Consider the following 22,620-nt stretch of genomic DNA (forward strand, 5'->3'; position numbering starts at 1 on the left):
GCCTCTATGAATTTTGTTCAGGAGACGTGACTTTTTGAGCATAAAATCCAGAGTTATCAGTCCATTTTACTGTATTTATTTGAGGAATAAAAAAGGGATCTTGTTACAGGATTAAATGATGGAATAAAATGTTCCAGCATAATACAATTCCCTAATTCTATGGCAGCGGTCCCAATTTGCATGGCAGGGATTAAAGATGGCGTGTTATGTAAGCGATATATACTGCAGATTCCATCTTACATAATAGAAATGGTTATTAAATAGTGAAAAGCGAAAAGTGAGCAAATACACTTGTTTATGCAACTATTAATCCGACAAGGAGTGTTAACAACACCCACTGTAGTTCCTTATCTACAATTCAGACCAAACAACTCCTGATGTCATAGTAAAGTTCGACCCTTTCCTGCTCTCAGCTGTTCGTGATGTCACTTCCTGTGAGCTCAATCTGCCACCTATGAGCTGCTTTGTGGCCGGGGGATTCGCTGAGCTGCCAAAGCTGGACTTAGAAAGGTGGATAACACGTCTGTAGTCCGACGGCCATCGGTTCCCACAGCAGGCTATGAAGCCAACATGAGCCGGGATTAAGTGTCTGCAGATGCTTTGACAATGTGGCGATCTTTGCTGCTCGCTTGTCAAAGAGCAGCGGGACAAACGGGCAGCTGTGGTGGGAAAAAGGAAAGTAAGGGAAGGTTAGGATGCGATCCTTACAATGACGGGGATGGTGGAGGCTCTGCACAGGATCTGCTTCACCAGGCGATATCTGTCGTAGAGGGGCTTCATGATTTGCCTCTCGCTCTTTGTGACCTGAAGGAGCAAAAGAAAGAGACACAAAGACGCCTTGTTAGCACAGTATTTGCTTCTTTCTGTGTTCTAATTACCTACAGCTCCAACGTAACACAAAATGACAGCTAACCCAGACGGCTAACAACCCGCTCCTCGGAGCGCGAAGGTCGTTAACAACAAGCCACCGAGGAGCACAGCGTGACGAGGTGACAGAAAGGTCAGCCGCACTTCCTGGTATACAACAATGCTCGCAGGGATTAAACGGCACAATTATTGCAATTGGATTTGGGTCTGACATCAAACAAAGTGTGTGTCAGCTCCTTTACAGTTCAATTTTACATCCGAGTTGTCCTTTAAATCTCGCTGAAGCTCCTGGGACGATAAAAGCGTAAGTTGATACAAATAAAGATGTAAAGAACCAAACATGCGCCTCCATCCTTTCAGTTCCAGCCAACAGACAAACACCGCCAAAGCTAATCAGATGCACACTCTCTGGCTGGGGACATTATTAACCCTTGACTTACAATCTGGGTCACAATTAAGTGGTAAACAGGATTTTCTTGTTTGGGCAAATGTGGCTGGCAGGAGATCTGACATAGAGCTCGTTTGGCTGTTTGAGGAGGCTTTATACATCTGTGGGTGGGGGGGGGGGGGGTTTCATTGGAAGGAAGGAGGACTTACTGGTCGACCGTGTATGCCCTCGTAGTACAGGAGAGCTTTCTGCAGGGCGACTTTCTCCGCTGCGATCTGCTCCCGTGTCATATCCTGTTAGAACAGACACAGTTTGCTGTGTGTCCTTTTTTTTAAATTGATGTGGTTTATCTTATACGAAACATCCATTTGCATTTGCGTAACGCAGTCGCTGTCTTACCTTGATGTCCTCGGGGCGGTTCACCTCCTCTCTCTTCTCCTGTAACTTCTTCAAAATCGTCTCCAGGCTGCTTTCCACCGGAGGCTTCGGCACTTTCTCTTGCTGGGGTTTTTTCTCCAGCTGCGAGCCGAAGCTTCTGGGCAGCGTGTTGCTGCGCGGGCGGGTCAGAGGCGGCAGGTCCTCTTCAGACTTCATCAGCTTGCTTTCTAATGAGGAGGAACAAGTAGACATAAATGAGCTTTGTTGAATTTGTGTTTCGTCTCACTTCAGAAAGTCTACTGCTTGGCATTCCTGTTACCTTTTAGCTCTTTACGAAGCTTGGCCAGTTCATTAACCCATCGCAGCACCTCTGGGTTTCCAGCTTTATCACTGTGGGAAGGCTGGAGGACAAAGAAAAAGTCATGCAACCGATGAGAACAGATTCTCTTTTTCACGATGAAGCAGCTGCACCTATGATTACCGCTCATCAAGAGCTTTGTGTGGGATCATCTGCCTTTTTATGAGTTGTCTCTATTTATAATCAATTTTAATGAGTCACCAGGGTCTCTTCAGAAGTCATAACCTCGTTTATGTAGTACGTTTGAATGTTTAAAATAAAACGCTTGTTACTACTGTACCTACCCTGTATTTCCGCTCGTCTTCAAACTTCTCTTCAAACCTGTGGATCTTCTTCCTCAGGACATGGATCCTTTTTGTGAGCTGGGCAGATGTCAACTCCTCTTTATCATCGTCGCAGGAGCCAAGAGACGAGCTTCGTCTGCGACTGCAGAGATGCAAATTTGTTGTTAACTTCAGTGAGCGCTCCCTCCTCCTCGCCTCTACAGGACAGAACATCGTAGTGTTTACCTGACAAATGAGTGTGAGTTTGGTGGTGAGGGAGGGACTTCAGTGTCGTCCAGGTATTGCTGGCAGTGTCCGTAGGCATAGAAGCGAGGGGACAGCATGGGGTCGCTGTCCTCCTCCAGGAGCTGGCGGATTAGACGTCCCCCGGCGTGAGGGGACAGTCGAGCTTCTTCGCGGTCCATGCTCTCCCTCTGCAGTGGCGAGTAGGCGGGGACCGGTTCTAACAAAGACAAAAACAAACACACTTCGTGTTTAAAAAAGAAGCTACTTTGCTGATGTAAACACAAGAGGACAGGTTAGTCATAAGGTTTCATGGAAATCTAATGGCTGCTGGCCAGAAGATAAACACACAACTAGCTTTAGTACTGTCAAAGCAGACTCACCACATTATCTCAAAGCTCTGTAGCTTCAGAATAACATGATACAACACAGGCTTCTGTTCAGTTCAATAGAATATATATATATATATATATATATATATATATATATATATATATATATATATATATATATATATATATATAAATATAGACAGAATAATTAAATGGATACTGATTGTTACCGGTTTCTTTTTCACTGTTGATTAAAATGCAGAGTTTTGTCTCAAAGAATAGTGGAAAATACACATCACAGTTTCTTATAGCCCCAAAAACGAGTTGGAAAGTTGGCAAACATACAAGATGGCTCAAAATGCTCAGAGAAAGCGCCAACAATATGTTCATTTTTACAAAGATCAGCACTTATTCTCTTCAATAAGGATATTTCTGCTCCATGCTAACATGTTTTGGGATCCTCTTTGGCGATGTGAAATTAGCTGGACGTGATGAAGCTGCTCTCTCTAAAACGGTTGTGGGACAAAAAAACTTCCTGTGGGGCTCGGCGGTCACAGATGTTGTTTTGAAACTGTGGGTGAGACACGCCCACCCTCCCTCCCTCCCGCTCTCTGTCCGTCCCCTGGTTACAGTCTCCACTCTGGTAATAATTACGTCTGGTGAAAATAGCCATGCAGATACCCCTGACAATCCCCGGGCTATTAATAATGCCTGGCTCTCTGTGGGATAATGTCAGGGCGCGACCCCTGTTGAGAGGTACAGTGATGAGTTTGTGTTTTAGTTTCCACTCTGCGTGGTGAGAGATGAACCTTGGTCAGTGCCTGTACAAGCGCAGGTACACGAGAGAAAGACTAGATGGAGACGTATCAGAGTTCCCCGTTATAATACGGAGGGGAAACTCTCTAGAAACGAAATGTGAAAACATGAAACTCAGCAGGAACAATACCGTAGATTTCATGGAAAAAGAGGTAGGAGACTCTAGAACTATAGAGAGGAGTTGATACACAGGGAGGAGAGGTGGAGCGAGGGAAAACAAGCTCGGAGGGAAACCAACCGTCAGTGAAAACATCCAAAGCGTCAGTAAGCGCACGTGAAAAAACGCACGCCCGCTCTAAAACGGCACATGCATATTTTTCTAAGCTGGGCCGAGTTGGAAAGCAACTTAGCTCCAATTCCAATTCTGGTCCCGTGAGCCTTGCTGCACTTTTAGGTACGTGCGGTTTATAAAGCCCTGGCATGCTGGCGCTCGCTCACAGCGGCAGGTGAAGCGCTCAATCACACCGAATGTCTTCCTTTGAGGTCTATTATCTACAACAGAGTAGCTAGTCACTGAGGCTCCATGGCATTTGAAATTAATCCTTTAAATCAACTGCTCGCTGATGGTTCAGGATTAACAAGACTAATGAAATAAAAAAAACATGCCAGTTTGCCATTTCACTAAAGGTTGCTGTGTGTGTGTGAGTGTGGGAGAATGTTCCAGATCCTTCAAGCATGTTGGCATGCAGTGGAAAAGGTCATTCTGACTGTCGGTTCTTTCTTTCTTTCTTTCTTACTGATGTGTTATTTGCAGCAAAGCAAGTCAGCACTGACAGCGACACTTACCATCACAACTACTCCGATGAAAAACGGTTTTGAAATCAAGGAAAGGAGTGTTAAAGAAAGGAGAATCTAGACAGAACAACAGAGGGGGAGAAGAGAAGACAAAGGACAAGATGAAGGAATGACAGCAAAGAAACGGACCGGACCGCCCCCCTTGTTGCAGTGAATATGGGAAATCAACGTAACAAGCCTCTTCTTAAACTTTAATTAAGAAGATATATGAGCTACAGAGTCTTGTCTCTTCCTGTTGAAGTCTTTCCAGCATTGCTGGCAGGCAGACAAGCACAGAGCAGCGTTAAATATCAGGTCACCAATGGCAGGCCCTGGCACCAAGTGTACTGGGACAAAGGCCTCACACCACTGCATAACACCCTCATCCACCTGCAAGCCCCTTTGTACAGTATTACTCCTTTAGTACGGTATGCACACATCCCCTAACAGTACTTACAACTATAATACAGCTTCATTAACTGCTTATTCACCTATTCAGTTTTGTATTAAAACAAATTTTAAAATGCAATCCCGCTTTGAAGCTTTGAACTTTTGTGAAATATAAACATGCCAGATATCCCAATGCATTTACACAATTGCAGTACGTGCAACGACAGCCTTTACTAGCACTCATGCTCCAAGGGACAGTTTGCCATCTCATGCACCTAGAGGAGATCCTGTATGCCTGAAGGGCCTGTCACAGCCAATCATGCAGGGTCCCTGTGGCGTCCTCTATTCCAGGAACTCAGTTATGTATTCAGGACAGAGTGTTCAGAAAGGAGATTTAACAAGATGTAAAAAGACAAGAACACAAACACAACAGGCATGTGATCTACTAGCAAATGTCTCTGTAATGTCAGTGCAAAATACAGCCATCTGGATTGTTAACGTCCGAAAACAAACCGCACAAATCTACGCTCTGCTACATCCTCCATCAAGCAAATTGCATTTAATTACAAGCACACAGAAACAGAAACAGAGACACGGTGTACGGACTGGAGCTAACACCACACCTTTATACAGTACAGACTTAACAGATTGTTGGCTCGGGCACAATATTTGATGACTTGCATTGCTCATGCTGCAAATTCTACACAGCAGCAACAACAACCTCTCACAGACCTCTGTTGTTTTTCACATGTCACATTTGGCCACTAGAGAGCTCCAGAAAACATGCAATCGTCCGCTAAGGCTCCAAGAAATGAGGCTGTTGGAGTTGAGACTTAGTGCATGGAACAATTTGGCTCCGACTGTCGCATCTTACAGGAAACGTTGGTGGTGGTGGTGGTGGTGGTGGTGGTAGAGGTGGGAGTGAAGACGGTTTGCACCAGAAAGACGTCAAAACATGCGGCAACATGCCCTTTAACTGTATGTAACGGTAGGAAACGGACCTGTTGGTTCACATTCCAGTGTACAGTTCAGCACAATGCTTGGCTTTCACTGCACAACGCAGACACCTCGCCCACCCCCGCTGTGTCACAATATCCCAACAAAACAATCACAGTCTCAGCTGCAATTGTGCACGATTTCCTTTCTGTGCAAACGCCAGCACCACTGACCAAACACATTAATAACAAACTCAAAAGAGGTCCGACAGCAAAAGGAGGACTGATGCAATGCTTGCAACTATTTCGGCACGCTCTGCATGAGAAAATGACTCTTGATAAGCCAGCGTCAATAAAACAGTACTTTACAAACGCGAGATGCATTTTAAGTTGATCTTGTGCACAAATGCCACCGAATGCAAAATCACCATCACTTTTCTTGGCGCGACGGAGCAAACCGTCACAATGTCAAATATTAACTGATGTGGTTCAGGTGAGGGTGGAGCACGAGTCTTAAAATTTCAACCAGGATCAATAAACTCAATAAACGCAAGCCAAGTTTTTACAGCTGGCCAAACTGGTACACCGTTATCACCATTCAACCTCCCATTTAATGATTTATTTCTGACTGGGAATTACAGCAGCAGCAGTCTGGAAAACAATTTAGAGCCAGAATTTTGCCAAGTAACGGACACATCAAACCACAGGGGGAGCTCTAAACTTAGCTACACTTATATTTTCTCTTCAAGGATTAATGCAGGATTCAAGGTTCCCATGTGGTCCAATTCAACAGCAACAAAAAAACAAAAAAAACAATCTGTCTGCAGTGCTGCCTTATCTTGTAAGCCAGTCAAACAAGCACATCTCCAACGTGTGTTTCTCCGCCAGATATAGGTGGCGAGAGAGCTTAAAAGGCTCTTTAACAATTAAATCCAGCAGGAGAGGCAGAAGGAGATGCAGAAGGAAGATAGGCAGCAGAAGGTGTGCAGCTGCTACCCAGACACCCATGTGCAGAGCTGGGTGTTTTTTTTAAGGCATGTGTGAAAAGCTGTGTATTTAAGATAATATTGGCCCTATTTAAAAGTAAAAACATGAGAGAGAATCCGATCGAAGTGTGAAAACAACAGTAGGATGGCCTGTAGCTTTTACCTCCCCAGTTGTTTTCCTCGGTAAGTGCTGTTAGGTCCAGCCGGGGCACGTCCTCACAGCTCTCGCAGTCTGGGTCAGAGCCTCGCACCTCTCCGCCGCCGACCCTCCCCGTGTCACAAGTGACGGGCGACTCCTGGATCTTCATCCTTAACGTCTGCACAACCATGAGAGAAAAGAAAAGGGCGCTCAACAACGATGACCAGCCTGTGAACACACTCTTTAAGTTGAGCCACACACTCCCACACACTGGCCCTGCCCAAAGAGAGGGGGTTGCTCCCTGCTCGCGATTGGCTGCCACTGTGGCCAAAACATCCGCCCATCTGTCTTTGGCTGTGTGTGAGGGAACAGGAGGGGATTGGCTCCGCCTCGCTTTTTCACCCGTTGCAATCCCTCACCCCTCCCTCACTCCCCTCCCCTTCTCTTTCCCTCTCTCTACAGTATCCCTCCTTGCTTTCTCTCTGGCCTGACATGCATATATTCTCCACCCTAGCAGCGCTCTGGACTTGTTTGTGTCACGGCGGCAAGAGCAAAGGGGAGGGGTGGAAGGGAGAGAAGAAGAGGGAGGGAGGGAGGGAGGGAGGTGAGGACAATAAAAAAGCAAACAGATTGTGAGCTAGCACACGTAGGCTGACTGGGTGATTTTTTTTTTTTTGCTGCACACAAACATCCAGCTCTAAGCAGAGGTATTACATGCAAGCCGTCTCTTCCAGCATCTCATTACTTCCTGTATTTTCTCCACTGTTTTACCCATCATCCACCAGTTTCTCCTCTCTCGCTTTCAATCTCAAACTCCACGTTTCTTATCCTCGATCAAAGTTGTATAATTAGAGCTTAATGTAAATAATGTGGGGGAAACAACACACTAAGCGGGTCATGTATTTAGAACGTGCCCATGGATCACTTAGCACTAAGCCTGTGGGGTCCCATTTCCTCGGTCTGGGCGTGGGACCAAGCTATTTTAAGGGAAAACAGATCAAGACGCATTGCTACTAGACCTCATAAATGCCACAGACAGCTTACAGGAAGGAGTGCACTTGAATCTGGTTACAACAGCCCTTGTTTTGTTGTTTTTGGCTTCTTTTGGTCCATGACACTAAGTTGTTGTTGTTGGCAGGTTCATGGGAGATTACAGTGCAACAGCATCATTAGTCTCAGGTGTGTGTGTGTGTGTGTGTGTGTTCTCGCGCCGACGTGAGGCCAAAAACAGGGGAGACATTACATGTGTAATGGGAATCAGGTAGCGTAGCCTTACAGCTGTGATCAACTAATAGCAGAAATTTCCCCTAAGTAGCTCTTACCGTCACTGCCATGAATGAGTACGTACTGCACCAGCTCACTTAATCAACAGTCAAGATCCCGTTATCACAGATCCACAAACCCCCCCCCCCACACACACACACACACACATACACACACCTCTTAATAGCATTAAGATCAATGATGTCCAATTGCATCAGCTTCAAGATACAGCGTGCTCACAAACAAATCATCCGTCTACCAAACACAGAACGTTTTTTGGGAGAAAAATACTGTTTTCAGGAGCAATAAAGAACATTCATGCTCAAGTAGTGGTGATGTGTTTTAGGTTTAGGTTTTGTGCCATTTAGCACCTTTTTCCATTGATTTAATCAGGAACGATTCATATCGAAAGTGTTAAGATATGCAGATTCACAGGTGATAATAGGCGAGAAGACGAGAATAAAAGGCAGCTTGTCCTTTAGTAACTCTTCACCAACAGAAAACTTTTTTAATGAAAGAAAAACTTTGTTGTTAATTAGCAGCTTGTGTGTGCTTTGTTCTAAACTCGTTGCTTGTTAACGAGCACACTTGATGTGGCTTCTTTTTTTAAGTGTTACCATCGTGCATCTTAAGTAGGCACTCATTAGGCTTATAAACAGAAGAGACTACTGGGTGAATGTTATGTAACGTTGTGAGTCTCAGAGGTAAGACATGTTGAGTCAACATCTGGTCACGTGACCCGTCAGACTTCAAAGTTTGTTCATCAAGCTGTGCTTTTGCAAAGGAGCACGGCACAAGGCTTGTGTTAATATTGACGTCCCTATCTGTCTCCCTTTTGCTGATCCTGAACCAGCTGTGTTTAAACGGAGAGTCCTTTCCCTGATAACCCTCGGCATGGAGGGAGAGGATGTTGAGACCCTGCATTGATGTACTTTCATTCCCCCGACGATAACGTAGTAGAATGTTACCGTTTTTCCTTACGATCGATCACATATCTGAACAATGTTCTCCGCCCTTACATTCCCAACATTTAATATCGCAGATAACAGAGCAAATTCTTTACATAGCCCTTAGAGAACGAAATGTTTAAGCACATTTATGTGTGTTGAAGCAGCATTCAGTTGGGGTTTTAGCTACTACAAGTTGAAATAGCCATTTATTTTGTTTAATATAGAAATAAGATTAAACCATATGCTTCAGGCTACCTGTCTGGAACCGAAAACCCAACTCAAGAGTTCAGGGTTGGGTTCAGTGTTTGTTAAACCTGCTTTCTGGAATACACCCCTGGTGTGTATTTGGAATTTTCCTAATAAAACAAGTACATTAATATTATATATTTTTTTCTTTACATGCATTTCATAAGCAAATAGACCAAATAGACCATTATACAGTGGTTCTAGGCTCAGACCTGGGAGTGAAGTTACACTTTAAAGGCAGTTAGATCAAATATGTGCATCTTTTAGGAATTGATAATTAGATTAGCTTGCTTGTTTTTACTGATTAATCAATGTCTGAATCACAGCTCAGCATGATCCTGCTGTGTGCGAATATCATTTAAACGTTCTCTGGAGCCACGATTACATCATCATGAGAGGTCCAGCTGGTGCAAAGGAGGGGTGAGACAGACAGGGCTACTGTCTGTGTGTGTGTGTGTGTGTGTGTGTGTGTGTGTGTGTGTGTGTGTGTGTGTGTGTGTGTGTGTGTGTGTGTGTGTGTGTGTGTGTGTTGGGGTGAGGGGATTGCAATGACAATGATTAAGCTGTGTTTGGGGGCTTACACACAGTGTACAAACAAACTGTTTGTACAAGTGGAATTTAAGGGGCATGTTACCGAGATGGAAATCACACACACACACACACACACACACACACACACACACATATATACACACACAAACACACAGGAGGATTTGCCCTGACATAAGCTTCCTCTCTGATAGCATTGTCCCCCCCCCCCCCCCCACACACACACATCTATGTGTGATACAGCTCTCAAAGCACTCATGCACATGTTCACACGCATGAACCCTTTGCAATGCAAAAAAATAAGACTTATTCTGCTGCTTTTAAAAAAAAAATGTAATCTGATGTTTGCGTCGGCGTATAATTGACGTGTCAGTGTTGCAGTCATCTTTTAAGACAGACCCGGCCTGCACACGTGAGCCGTTTAAAAACCAACTTATCAGTTGTGGATGATGTGAGCACATGTTCCGACGGAGGAGTCATGCGTGTTTGTTTACAGGGACTAAAGCCACAACAAGACACACAGAGACACAGAAAACAGCAAAACACAGAGATCAAGGGTTTGTGTGTTTGTCTTTAAAAAGTTGCAAACCAGAGAAGTCAAACAGAGGAATGTTTTTGTCTTGAAATCGCTCAGTTTATAAAATATAAAACAATTGTAAAAAAAAAAGTGTCTAATTGAGAAGAAGAGTTATTTAGAATAATTTGCACAAAAAAAATTTGAGATGATACAAATAACAGATGTTTTGCATCTTTGCTGGAGAAATGACTTAAATTATTATCACAACGCATGTTAAATAATATCCATTGGTTGAATTACATGACTCATCATTTCTGCAAGATCACATTCTGTTATACGAGTCCAATTAAGAGCAGGTGTACACTACGTGTGTGTATTTGAAGGGTTGGGGTTTGGGTTGCTGCAGGTGAAGAGGTCACCGTGATGCACACAGAATCAGTCCGTTCATTAATGTAACTAAAAGCAGCTATGGGGAAGGTAATGGTCTGATGGTAACAACCATGTCTGCGTGATGACCTGGACTGTGGCGACCAGCTGAGAGGCTGTTGGACCGGCATCAGAGCGGCGCCATGCCGGCTCCAGATGGCTGTTCAGTGGCACAGTGTGTTGGTGGTGGCAGAGCTGCAGCCTGAGCTGCTACTAAAATCCATCTGGGCTGTTTAGAAAGAGATGCACCATATTGGTGCAGCGCTGCATTGTACTGTTCAATGGTGTTGGTCCCGATTAAAACTGGAGATGAGTAACAAAAATGTTTGCACAATGTTTTGAACAGCTGGCTGGCTTGTGTAAGTATAACGGTGGGGAAATCCCTTTTTTGCAAGACCTACAAAATCTCCTTTCAGCAAAAGTGAAATGTGACGTTCAGTGAAACGCCAAGTAAGTTTCTGTTCAACAAATCAGTTGTGGAAGTGTGACAAAACACTGTGAGTTAGAGAGGAACACAGTGTTGTGGAGGTTAGTATCGCACTGATCAAAACAGTGTTTGTTTGTTTTTATTCCACTGTTCAATTTCAATGTAGCGTATTTTATTTTTCTGTTTAACTGTCAGCTGCATTAAGTGTCTTTTCTGTTTGAGTTTCTTTATGTGTTTCTGACTCATCCTACAAGGTAACCATTTGAATTATTTTATATATAAGGGCTGGAATTTGAACCTACCTGTTGAGGAGAATGAAGGTCATCTTTTCTTGAAATGTCATTCCTGAAAAATCCGACAGAGAATCCACTTTAGTAAAGACACTTTGACTGATTGGCCTGATCCTCAACCCAACATTCTTCCAGTTTCTGCCAGTCAGAAACCTCAAGACACCAAAATCACAGTATGCCAAAGGGATCAATGTAAAACAAATATTCATGGAAGCAAAGCTACAATTTATTTATAGGAAAAGGTAAAAGTGGTGAGAAAATGTGACCATAATGAATGGATGAAGCTTTAGAAGGGCTTACTCTTTGTGAAATGTATCCATGTGGTTCTCTCTGGGTCGCTCACCAACACATTCCTTGAACTGGAAAAAACATTTCAAACATGAATTATTAGATAGCTTACTTAAGGACCATTTCCCCATGAAAAATTGGATAAACTATGTTGCATTAGATTATCCAATGAAAAACCAGGATTACTTTTATGAGCCTTTTTTGGATAATCATCTTAAACATTTTCAGGGGTATGCTATTAGAGTTTTCTGGTGTTATTCATTAATATATATATTTTCTTAGAAGGCTTACCAATACCTAACAAGTTGGTATACTGATATGTAAAAAATAACTTGTATCAACTTTTTTTTTTTTTTGAATTCCTGCTCATATTATATGAAATGTGAAACAAGAAACCATAATTGATTTTCAGAACCTTTTTGGATGCTGAACCATAAAGAATGAAATGCTGGAAATACAAATTTCACTTCACATAGCTTAAATGCATCCAATAGGGCTAAACTAGTGTGGTATTAACTTTGATAAACTGCTGTGTACAACGCATCATGCTGTGTTGCTGTACGATCAACAGCAGCAGAAATAACACCCAAGATGCTTTGAGAGCTCCTAATTAACCTCCGTGTCATTTGACATAACAAGCTCACATTCACAGACGCGGCTGTGCGCGCTGACCGAGACGCAGACCCTCGCTAGTATCAAACCTATGCCGCTAGGCACTCAGCACCTCAGTCGCCCCGGCCAATCACATTTGTGCCAGCTATCACGTATAGACCAAGTGCGTCGAGGCATCGAGTGTCGTCTGTACTGTTACATAAAGCGTTGGCATGAGGATTCAGCTGAGTGTGAGAGTGTGAACTGGATTAATACATTCCTATCAGTTGGTCAGCTGGATTTACCATTAGCACACATCGCTTATGAGCCACGGGTAAATAATAATGTAAGAAGAGTCTGTGGGGACTGGATCATGTTGGAGAAGCTATGTGGTTCAACTTCACACTATGTCCTCCTCGTGACTTTGATGGCTTTCACATACCCCCCGCATAAACTGTGCCATACCGCTGTTGGTTATGACTCACTGCATCGTAGCTGGCAGGAGAAAGAAAAAACAGGAGGCAATGAAATAAACTACCAAAGTAACATTCTACACTGACAAAGTACTTTTACTGTCTCTCAATCACTTATCTTCTACACGTTGAAATTACATATACTGAGCACTTGACATTGTAGTTTCGAGTACCCGCATAACAGCTGACAGATTGCTCTCTGGTGCATCCTCTTCTACGGTGGATAAAAGCTGCAACTAATTGCGCACTCATAAGCAGTCCTTGCATTTGCCCACTTTCTGGAAAAAGTGGTTCACAATTAGTGCGGCGTGCTGCAAAAGCATAAGCTGCTGTACAATGAGAATGGCAGAGAACCATTAGGCAGCTGCATCTTGCTTCAACACGCCGCTGTCTGCATTTAGTGATGCTTGTAAGTGCAACTGACAAATGATTTGCAGGAAGTCAGCACAAGGATGACAGGGAGGTTGAGCTGAATGCTTGAACAACCATCACCGCAGGTGTTTTAGAGGAGAGGGTTCCTGGGGTGCTGTAAACTGCGTAAAAACGGGAGCAATTTTAGAATTGTATCTAAAGTAGCCACAAACAACTGGAAGAAACACGCTTTCTTATGGTTATCTGCGAATCTACACCTGCCAAAGTGAGAGAAAAGATTAAAACAATGGAGAAAGAAAGCTGTCAGGAGTTGAAAAACAAGAGTGGGAGAGATGCTGCCAAGACGGTGACAAATCACAAAGATAGAGAGAGATGTGGAGAAACGGCGTGATGACTCACCGCGTGGGCGTCCTGGTTGTCAGTGAGCTGCACAAGTGTCGGGCTGAGTTTCGACTTCCTGGGCTTCGGTGGGTCCAAACTGCTGCCTGTGTCCTCCCCCACGCTGTGGTTCTCCTTGTTGGTGTCTGCTCGGATGGACACAGATCTGCTCTCAGATGGAAAAAGGAGACAGTGAGGAGGTGAGACATCTGCCTTCCATCGAGCTCACACTTTATCAGCTTGACACTGGGCGAAATACTCCGAGAAACTAAATTGGGGGTTTACATGTGATGTTTAGCTTTAGTGCTAATTCTATTTACTGTCCACATTCTTATTGACATTTTCTGCCATCTTTGGACTGATGCACTCAGTATGAGATCAGTATGACGTGGATTAGAGTCCATGCCATCCTGATCTCTGAGACTCTAGTGCGCCTCCATCAACAAGGATTAGCTTCCTACTGCGATGACTCCAGTTGTTATGACTGTGCTACGTCTCAGTGGACGAGCTTGCCGCTCAAAATGAAACCGTATGTATGTCTGCAGTTACCAAAGACACCGACTGGAAGTTTTTCCAGTGTCTGTATCATATTCTATGATACAGACAATTTTTTTTACTATCAAGACAAATTAATTTGAATTATAACTGTATTAGTAGATTTCTTCACTTTTATGATAAGAAAAATAAGGCTTTAAGGACACAGTTACATATGACGTAATGAGAAAAAGATTTTTGTGTTGCTTCAGTGTTGCTACTAAAGACAAAGCGCCACCAATCCCATGCTGGTGCCATTAACCACCAACATCACGACATTGAGAAACTCATTGTACCTGTGTCTTTCTCTGTGTCTCCCCTCCTCCTGTTGCTCCCTCTGGTGTTGACGTCTCTGTCGAGCCGTTGGCGTCGCCCTCGGAGATGGTGGAAGTGGGGTTAGCTTACAGTCCTCTGAACTCTGATCCCCTAACGGGCTTCCGTCAAAGAGGTGCTGCTCCACGACTGAACGAATCGTCCTGTTCACCAAACTGTAGGACCAAGACAAAAAATATTAAGGACTTTTTTTTTTTAACTACAATGACAGTTTCATAAGAAGTACAATTTAAGAAGTGATTCAAATAAATGTTGAAAGTGATGAATTCCCCTTACTTTACGGCATCTGGTTTGCAGCGGAAAGGAGAGAGGTGGTTACTGAAAGAAAAACGAGAGAGGAAGAAGAGTTAGAGCAGAAACAGGTGGTCACAACAGGTCACTGAGCAACGCTGAATATCCCCCAGGCTCTGGCCCTCGGTGATCAAGGCATCTAGTGTGCATGAGTGTGTGTGTTAACTTCAACTGTGTTCAGGGCATAAGTAGGTCCTCTGAGAGCAAAGTGACCAGCTTCTATGACTACCAGTGGGGCTTATAGTAGAGTATATGTTCAATGCTCTTCATAATCTCTGTCTTCATCCATATCTTTCTTTTTGACATTCGCACGGCATGTTATCTAAAGAAATAAAGTAAGTAAATAAAGCAATAAGCCATACTGTGTGTGCAGGGGTGTGTCTGTAATGAGATGTAAAGATATTGAAGGATTATTACATTTATAGTCAGCATCAAACATTATATAACATTATTGCAGTTTGGAAATTGAGTACTTTTCATACAGTCAGAGTTACTCATTATTTAGGATATATATATATATATAATTTTAAAAAATCAAAGTTTAGATTTTTTTTTTTTTTTTTGCTGAAGTCAAGTTTGTACTAAAATGTATCTTCACTCCCCCAAAACGACCCTGCAGTTTTCACCAATCGAGTGCAGCTACTACGTATAGGGGGTGACCTGAAGAAATCTTCCATAAACACTGGTGTTGACAGTAATAGCATAGCTTTCCAGAGTACGGTGCACTGATGAAAGGAGAGATAATAACGGAGAGACTGTGAAGGTGACTGTGATCAACACAAAGCCGTACGAAGCGATAGCGAATCAGATGGCATGGCTGTGCTCATGACTAGAAAGATCCTTCACTCTCAGTTCAGCTTCATTGATTAAGACAGTTGGAGCATGGAGAGGTTAGGTAAGCTAAGGCTCACAGGTACGTCAGCAGCAGACTAAAACGCTCGATTGTCTGTGGGCACAACAGGAAAAATATTAGCCAGCTACCTAATAATAGACTTGGCACTGAAGGCATTAAGTTAGAGCAACAGAAAACGCCTCAATGGCTTCCTAATGTTGACTTAACCTTAGACCTTTATGCCGTCAAAGGTCAAAAGTAAGAATGAGTTTCAAGATCTGTCCACACTTTTAAAGGATCGTCCTCTATGCTGCAATCTGCTCTTTATATAAAAGTGACGACTGGGTCAATTATATAACTAGCGTATGTGCCAGGGGAAGATGATTATCAGACCTTGGGAAATGTACCATGCCCTATGTTGCAATTTTAGCACTGACGCTGTGACAGCGGTGGTTCCCAATCTTTAAAACGAAGCCCTGGCTGATGTGACTCCTCATGCCAGGTTAAAACCTTTCAGTGGGCTGCTGCAGATTGTTTAATTAAAGTTATCTTTAGGGTGTTATCTGTAGTCATATTTCATGAAAAAGGGCATTAATTAATGAAAATGAAGTATACTTTTCTATATTGGACCTCTGATTTGTTGGGAACAACATGGTTCAAGATAGGATTACTTGTTCAAATGTATTGGGAACTACTGAAAACCAGAGTTGAATTCTTTGAATGTGTCCACATAATTGGCTGATATTTGATTCATACTTGAACCATTTCGTCTCCTTAAAAGCACTGCATGGAAACTAGATTTGTGGGTAACATTTCTCAGAAATTAAGCATTATGAAGTCCATATATGGGTTGTACTGGACTGTAGCTCTTTTTCATGACATCATGAAATCCACAAAATCTGTTCGGGCTAAATCTACTATCCATGTTGTTCCGTCGTGTGAAACCAGCTTTCTTATATATCTGCTTGTGCTGCATTGTGTTGATGAAACAAACAGCTAAGCGTGACTGCCTGTTAGTGTCAAAGGAGAAACATTTGGTAATTAAATAGCTGAAGGCAGCTAAATCACCAAAGGAAGTGACATCACTGACTGGAAAGAATTGTGCGCCACCGACTCAGGTTTAACTGAAGATGCAAGAGTGTAAAATCACTGCGTATAAGACGGGAGTGAGCCACGCCAATAAGTCTTTCTTAAATGCATATATTCTAAAAAATATAAAACCACACCACTAACAGTCAAATGTTCAGCTGTTGATTTTGCAACACAATGATTGTGAAATTTCATCCGTCAGCTGTAAAAGCTTTATGCCAGCTATAAAGCCTTAGAAACATAATACCTCAAGATATTACAGCACAAACATGGCTGTAAAGGTTTGCAGCCGAGTGCAATTTGCCCTTTTTTTCCTCTCTTTTTGATTGCAACGATCCATGTGGCAAATCATAAAAGATGCCTTTGTGCCTAGAAAAAAGTAGGCACAGCAATGGCAAAGAGAAAAGGGCTGTTGGTGTATTCAATCTTACACCTTCAAACTGTAAAAGCAGAGGAAAGTCTCTGCGTGACACCATTTATAAATGATTCGTTTTTTGCAATGAGGCTCTTTTGGATATGGGGCCAGTCCTGCATATTACCTCATCTAAACATGTGCAAATAGCAAAGGAGCTCCGAGATTTGCTTGGCAGCACAGTTAGGAGTGAATATAACCCTTTGTGGACGCTTTGTGGACATTATACAGCTTCAATTTTGTCTTATTTTTAAAGGTAATCTTGAATTCCCCTCAAAACCATCAAAACATGTGTTTTTCAAATTCGATTCAAACCAGTTTAACGCTGTGCCAGAAACTCCTAATCATTTTTCCAGTCTGTCTGGTAATATTGTTTTGTAGAACGCAGCGCTGACAACTAATGATACCAACTTTTCCAATGTCTGTGTTTTACATGGACGTCATCCAAGACGTAAAGATCTCGACGCTGTGTTGTGGGCAAACCGGACTGGAAAACATCAAAATAATTGTTTTGGGCCAAGAAGGTGTTAAGTTGTTGAAAACCTTTTACTGAAAAATAGGTTCTTCAATTGTTCGTTAGTGAGGAGTCTAGACATTAGATAACTGCAGCTTTCAGGGCCAGTGGGAAACCAGGGAGAAGAGAACATGATGCCATGCAGTCAAAACACATTTGGATCCTGTAGGGAGGATATCAAGGAGGCAGGAAGAGGATTTCTCTTTTAGAAATATTTACCGGCGTGATACTTCTCCCTGGTGCTTCTTTCTTAACAGAGGACACCTTAAACTAAGTGGGGCAATGCCATCAATGCCATTTATATGATCTAATAATTATCTATAAGATTATCTGTACGATCAGAAAAACAGGAGTAAGAACACAAGGTCCTGAAGCCTGGGAGGTGACCTTGTTGGCTTTTGTCGTCTTTGTTATTGGCAAGGTTGGTGTTACAGAAAGTGGTTGGTTGGGGCGGAGTCACAATCAAATTATTCTCTTTACATGTTTGTTTTTTTCCCCCATTTTGCGCGGCATTTTTGCTGACACTCTTCATATTATACTTATTAACTTACTTATTAATACTTTCATGTCTAAACCTATTAGTAGTCAGCTCCACTTATGTCTCATTGAGATTTATAATGGTGATTTATAATTTTCCAATTGGAAAATCTGCTGGAGTAGAGTCCTGCACGTAGCAGGTAGAAATCCCATTCACGTCACTTGGTTACACCTCAGTGAGTCTTGGGAAACTTTATTGTGTTATTTAGAAATAGCTTTCCACTAAAGTCTTGCTGTTGAATTCTGATGAACTTACTCATCAGCAAACTCACCAAGGAAGTCAACTGCACAAGGCCAATGAATATACAGCTTGTAATCTCCCATAAAACCACCAACCAAATGGTTTTGTACCTTCAGAGACACCTTTGTTTAATCTAACTCTTGGCAAGAAAGATTAAAACATAGTTTTGTGACCATTTACAACTCAGCAGCTTGTTTTTTTTTTTCTTGGTCTGTTTTCAGTTTGATGGTATCTAGGATTTGCTGAACTGCTAAGTCAGGTCTGCAATGAAATGATAGGTCTGGCATTGCGTAATTGTGCTACTTTTGTGAAATTTAAATAGCCAGCGGTGCAAGTCTTTGTTTTTCAAGGGCCTAAAGTTTGGTTTGTATAATTGCTTTATTCAGGACCGGCTAACTTAGAAAATTGCTATGCAACTAATAGTAAGAGCAAAATAATATGTTTTTGTAGTTGTGTCTGCGTTGGGGTGTTAAAGTCAAGCGTTCTTTCAGGCATAAAAAGCTAGAAGGAAACAACTCCAAAGCCTCTAAAGCAGAAGATTATACCAGTTAAATCCCCCACACTGTGTACCCAGGGGGGTCCATTCAAGTAATCCAGTATTACACCACAGTCAGATATTAGTCAGGACCTTTAGAGTCTTTTGGTCAACACACAGTAGAAAATGATGCTTATCTATGATCCATTTTGACTGGGCTTGAGGTTAAGCTCCCATGTGGCAGCCTGAGAGTCTGTGTATGTGCAGGAATGCAAGTAGACCTCAGCAGAGAGAGAGAAAGTCTGTGTGTGTGTGTGTGTGTGTGTGTGTGTGTGTGTGTGTGTGTGTGTGTGTGTGTGTGTGTGTGTGTGACAATGTACATGTAGGCCATGGAGTTAGTCATTGATGAACGTCAGCAAGGGAAGCAGAGAGACAGAGCGAGGTAACGGGAGAGAGAAAGTGTCAACAAACATTAGTCTTAGTCACATAGAGATGACATAAACTAGGGCCGCATGCAACTAATGAGTTCATTAGCAATTGAGCTGTAAATTATTTTTTCAGTTAATTGATTGGCCTTTTTGTGTGGAGAGTATAAAAGAGCCAAAATGTGTGTGTGTGTGTGTGTGTGTGTGTGTGTGTGTGTGCTTGTGTGTGCTTGTGTGCACGTACATGTCATGAGTCACAGAGACGAGACCTGTGAAGTGAATTGCAAAATAAAATGTCGTGTCCAGTTTACTGAGAGAGTACACTGAGCAGAGATTATGTAATGCAGAAATAGATTATGTCATAGATATTATAGACAAGAGATTATACATGTCATATCACAGTAAAACAGGCTATTGTTATACAGTATATTATATACTACACATACTGTACATATATAGCTGACTTTATGACTGGTTAGTGCACTAATTGGGACTTTGTGTTAAAAGGATTTGTGTTTTATTATATTATAACCAAGAGACAAAATGTTCCAGTCAAAGTGAATACAAAGGGTTTTTTGTTATATCCAAGTTAACCGTGCTGGACAGAAGAAGACCATTATGCATAAGCTACAAAAAATGATCCGTAAAGAAATATATAAAATGACATGTTATTAGCTACGATTGTGCAACAATATTTAATCAGATGAGGAAAATCTTAAAAAGGTATCAATGTTTAAGCTTGGATGTCCAATTTAATGTAAAATCTGAATCACGCATTGTATTTAAAGTTGTACTGCATTATTTTTGTCAGCTCTGAGTGCATTGTCTAGGTCACTCTGACATTGTGAAGCTATTGTTCTCTGTCTATTAAATAAAAAACAATTATACTAAAAAGGCCCGATCACAAAAAACAGCCTACCTGGCCCGGAGCCATATCAGCTCTTAAGTCATATCAGCAATCAACACTCCAAGCAACATGTGCAAACTCCAAGTGACTTGCTGAAGAACCAGCTGGACAAGCTGTTGAGTTCTTAAGGCTTTAGGTCAACAAACACTGAAGGCTAAATGGGAAACAATGACAGCAGGGTCATTGATGATTACCAGGTGATAAGCAGACAGGTGTGGCCAGGCAGCACTAAAACGTTATCACTCGCACGTGCAAAAACATGTTGTATACGTGTATTGTCATTCAATGCATTGTAATGGATTCATTTTCACTTCCACTTTGGCACTAATGACAAGAAAATAAATTACATATTCTTTAGTGTAGTCATAATATATTAAGACTGTTACTAACAATTGATTCATTGATTAACTACGAATTATAATTTTGATTAATCGTCCGAACTATGAAAAAACACTGAAAAAAGTCAGTAAAAAACCTGAATATATTCCTTTTGTAACGATGCAAAGAAAAGCAGCAAATCCTCTTATTTGGACGGAGAAAACATTTCACATTTCTTTTTTCTAATAACTGAAACGAGTATCAATACATTTGCCGACCAATCGTTTGAGCTTCAGTTATTATTCTTCGTACACTGTTCAAAGATCTTAACCATCCGTGCTGCGTTTCCGCCACAATAACCAAAACAGTGATGAGCAAACTGCTTTCCCTGTTATTGGTGCTTCTATTGTTTCTGATAATAATGCACCAAGGCAGCACACAGCCGCTTCCCCCACTCCTCCGGCCCAAAACTACACCCTCTCATCAACTTCTGCCAGCTTTGTAACGCTAAGCTAGAAGGCCTACCTCATGTAGAAAGGAGATATTGGCCTATCTTCTTCTTGGGAGCTGAAATAAGAAATCAAACACACAATTAATTAGCTTGCAGGAAGTGGCTATGAAGTCCTATGGCATAAAAGCATTAACCACTCTCCCACACACACACACCCCTCCTCATTACATGTCACTGGAGCTGAAAATAGGAGCATAAGGCTGGCTTTGTCTGCAGAATAATAGCCATGCAGTGCAACAGATCAGTGCCTTTGTGGAACTTGTCTCTGGTAATTATTATGAACCAAAAGAGAAATGGTCTTGCTTCGAGAATATAGACCGGTTGCTGCAGCTGGATGAACGCCAGCGACACATGATGAAATTATGCAACGGCAAGAGGAACCCTGTGTTGGCACTGACTACTGAGGTTGCATAACATTTTCATATCCTTGCACTTAGGAGCTGAAATTTTGAGCGTTGTTTGCCTAAGCAGCGCTGAACACGGTATTATCTTCTGTGAAGTCAAAGCAGGAAGAAAAACACTGCAACCAAACCTGAACAGTTAGACCTCGCACAATCAAGGCCGTCTTTATTTAGATTTTTTATTTAGGATATGAGCCATTTATTTACTGTTTACTCATTGATGTGTTAACCTTGTACCAGCTAAACTTTGAACTCCATGCAAAGGAATGTTTCTGTGTGTCTGTCTTTCTGTATGTTCTGTACGCGACCCAGTTCAATTTTAATAAACTTTGGCTGCAGTTCACTTTGGCTGCTGGATACTGAATATAGTCAGATTCTTGATAACGTTACAAGCAAACTTTTCTTCACTTCCCTGGAGTCAAACAGTGAATAGTCTACACAGGAAAAGCCATGTAAATATTTGCCATTCTAGTACAACTAATAACGTTGCCGCAGGCAAAATAACTAAAAGCTAATCCAGGTTCACCACCTGTGCCTGCGAGTCAAAATATTAAATATTATATTGCCAACAAACAGTTTGCATCATGGTTTCACTGAAATATATAAAAAGGGACGACCGGGTGGGTTTCAAGGCATGTATATTTCATGTCAGAGAAAGAAAAACACAGGTGTAAATCCTAAAAATACTAATGGCTAAATTACATTTAGCTGTTTCAGTTTTAGTTTCCTGGTATTGTGTCTGATTGGGACATTTGAAGAGAACACAACGAGTCATCGATGTTATTATCCTTTCCTAAAATGATGTGAAAATGGCTTACAGTTTCTGTAAAAGGCACAACAATGCAACTATTCATCACTGACAAGCGAACATGTGATGAGACAACACAAACTCTAACAATGTTAGAACAGAAACAGAGAGGTTTTGACACAAGGTCAGGTTAAACAACAGTGTTTTGACATTTCAACGGGCCAGCTGAGTATTTCTCTTTAGTGACTGACAGTGACATTGGCAGAAAAAATGACCAGCAGCTATTTTGCTATATGATTAATTTTTTGACCTTTTAAAGCAAAAATGCCAAAAAGGAGCATACAGTACATGGTAATTAATATCTCAAGCAAGATATGTTTTTGTTGCACAATGTTGTTGATATCCAGAGAATA

The 22,620-nt window shown here is 42.0% G+C and overlaps 1 protein-coding gene across 3 annotated transcripts in view; it reads right to left on the reverse strand.

Moving 5' to 3' along the window:
- Nucleotides 1-22,620, reverse strand: part of fam13a (family with sequence similarity 13 member A) — a 43,894-nt gene that overhangs the window by 3,048 nt on the left and 18,226 nt on the right. For 2 of the 3 annotated variants that reach the window (XM_084006096.1, XM_084006098.1), the window contains exons 9-21: nucleotides 21,073-21,114; nucleotides 14,783-14,824; nucleotides 14,470-14,661; nucleotides 13,661-13,805; nucleotides 11,838-11,896; nucleotides 11,550-11,592; nucleotides 6,894-7,047; nucleotides 2,501-2,717; nucleotides 2,276-2,417; nucleotides 1,953-2,034; nucleotides 1,655-1,860; nucleotides 1,465-1,548; nucleotides 709-804 (exon numbers count right to left, since the gene is read on the reverse strand). In XM_084006096.1, the coding sequence (XP_083862222.1) occupies nucleotides 709-804; nucleotides 1,465-1,548; nucleotides 1,655-1,860; nucleotides 1,953-2,034; nucleotides 2,276-2,417; nucleotides 2,501-2,717; nucleotides 6,894-7,047; nucleotides 11,550-11,592; nucleotides 11,838-11,896; nucleotides 13,661-13,805; nucleotides 14,470-14,661; nucleotides 14,783-14,824; nucleotides 21,073-21,114 (1,504 nt within the window). The remainder of the gene's footprint in view (nucleotides 1-708; nucleotides 805-1,464; nucleotides 1,549-1,654; nucleotides 1,861-1,952; nucleotides 2,035-2,275; nucleotides 2,418-2,500; nucleotides 2,718-6,893; nucleotides 7,048-11,549; nucleotides 11,593-11,837; nucleotides 11,897-13,660; nucleotides 13,806-14,469; nucleotides 14,662-14,782; nucleotides 14,825-21,072; nucleotides 21,115-22,620) is intronic. The other variant, XM_084006097.1, reaches the window with a different exon arrangement.

The sequence above is a fragment of the Eutrigla gurnardus genome (assembly GCF_963514095.1).
Source record: "Eutrigla gurnardus genome assembly, chromosome: 3".
Lineage (NCBI taxonomy): Eukaryota > Metazoa > Chordata > Actinopteri > Perciformes > Triglidae > Eutrigla > Eutrigla gurnardus.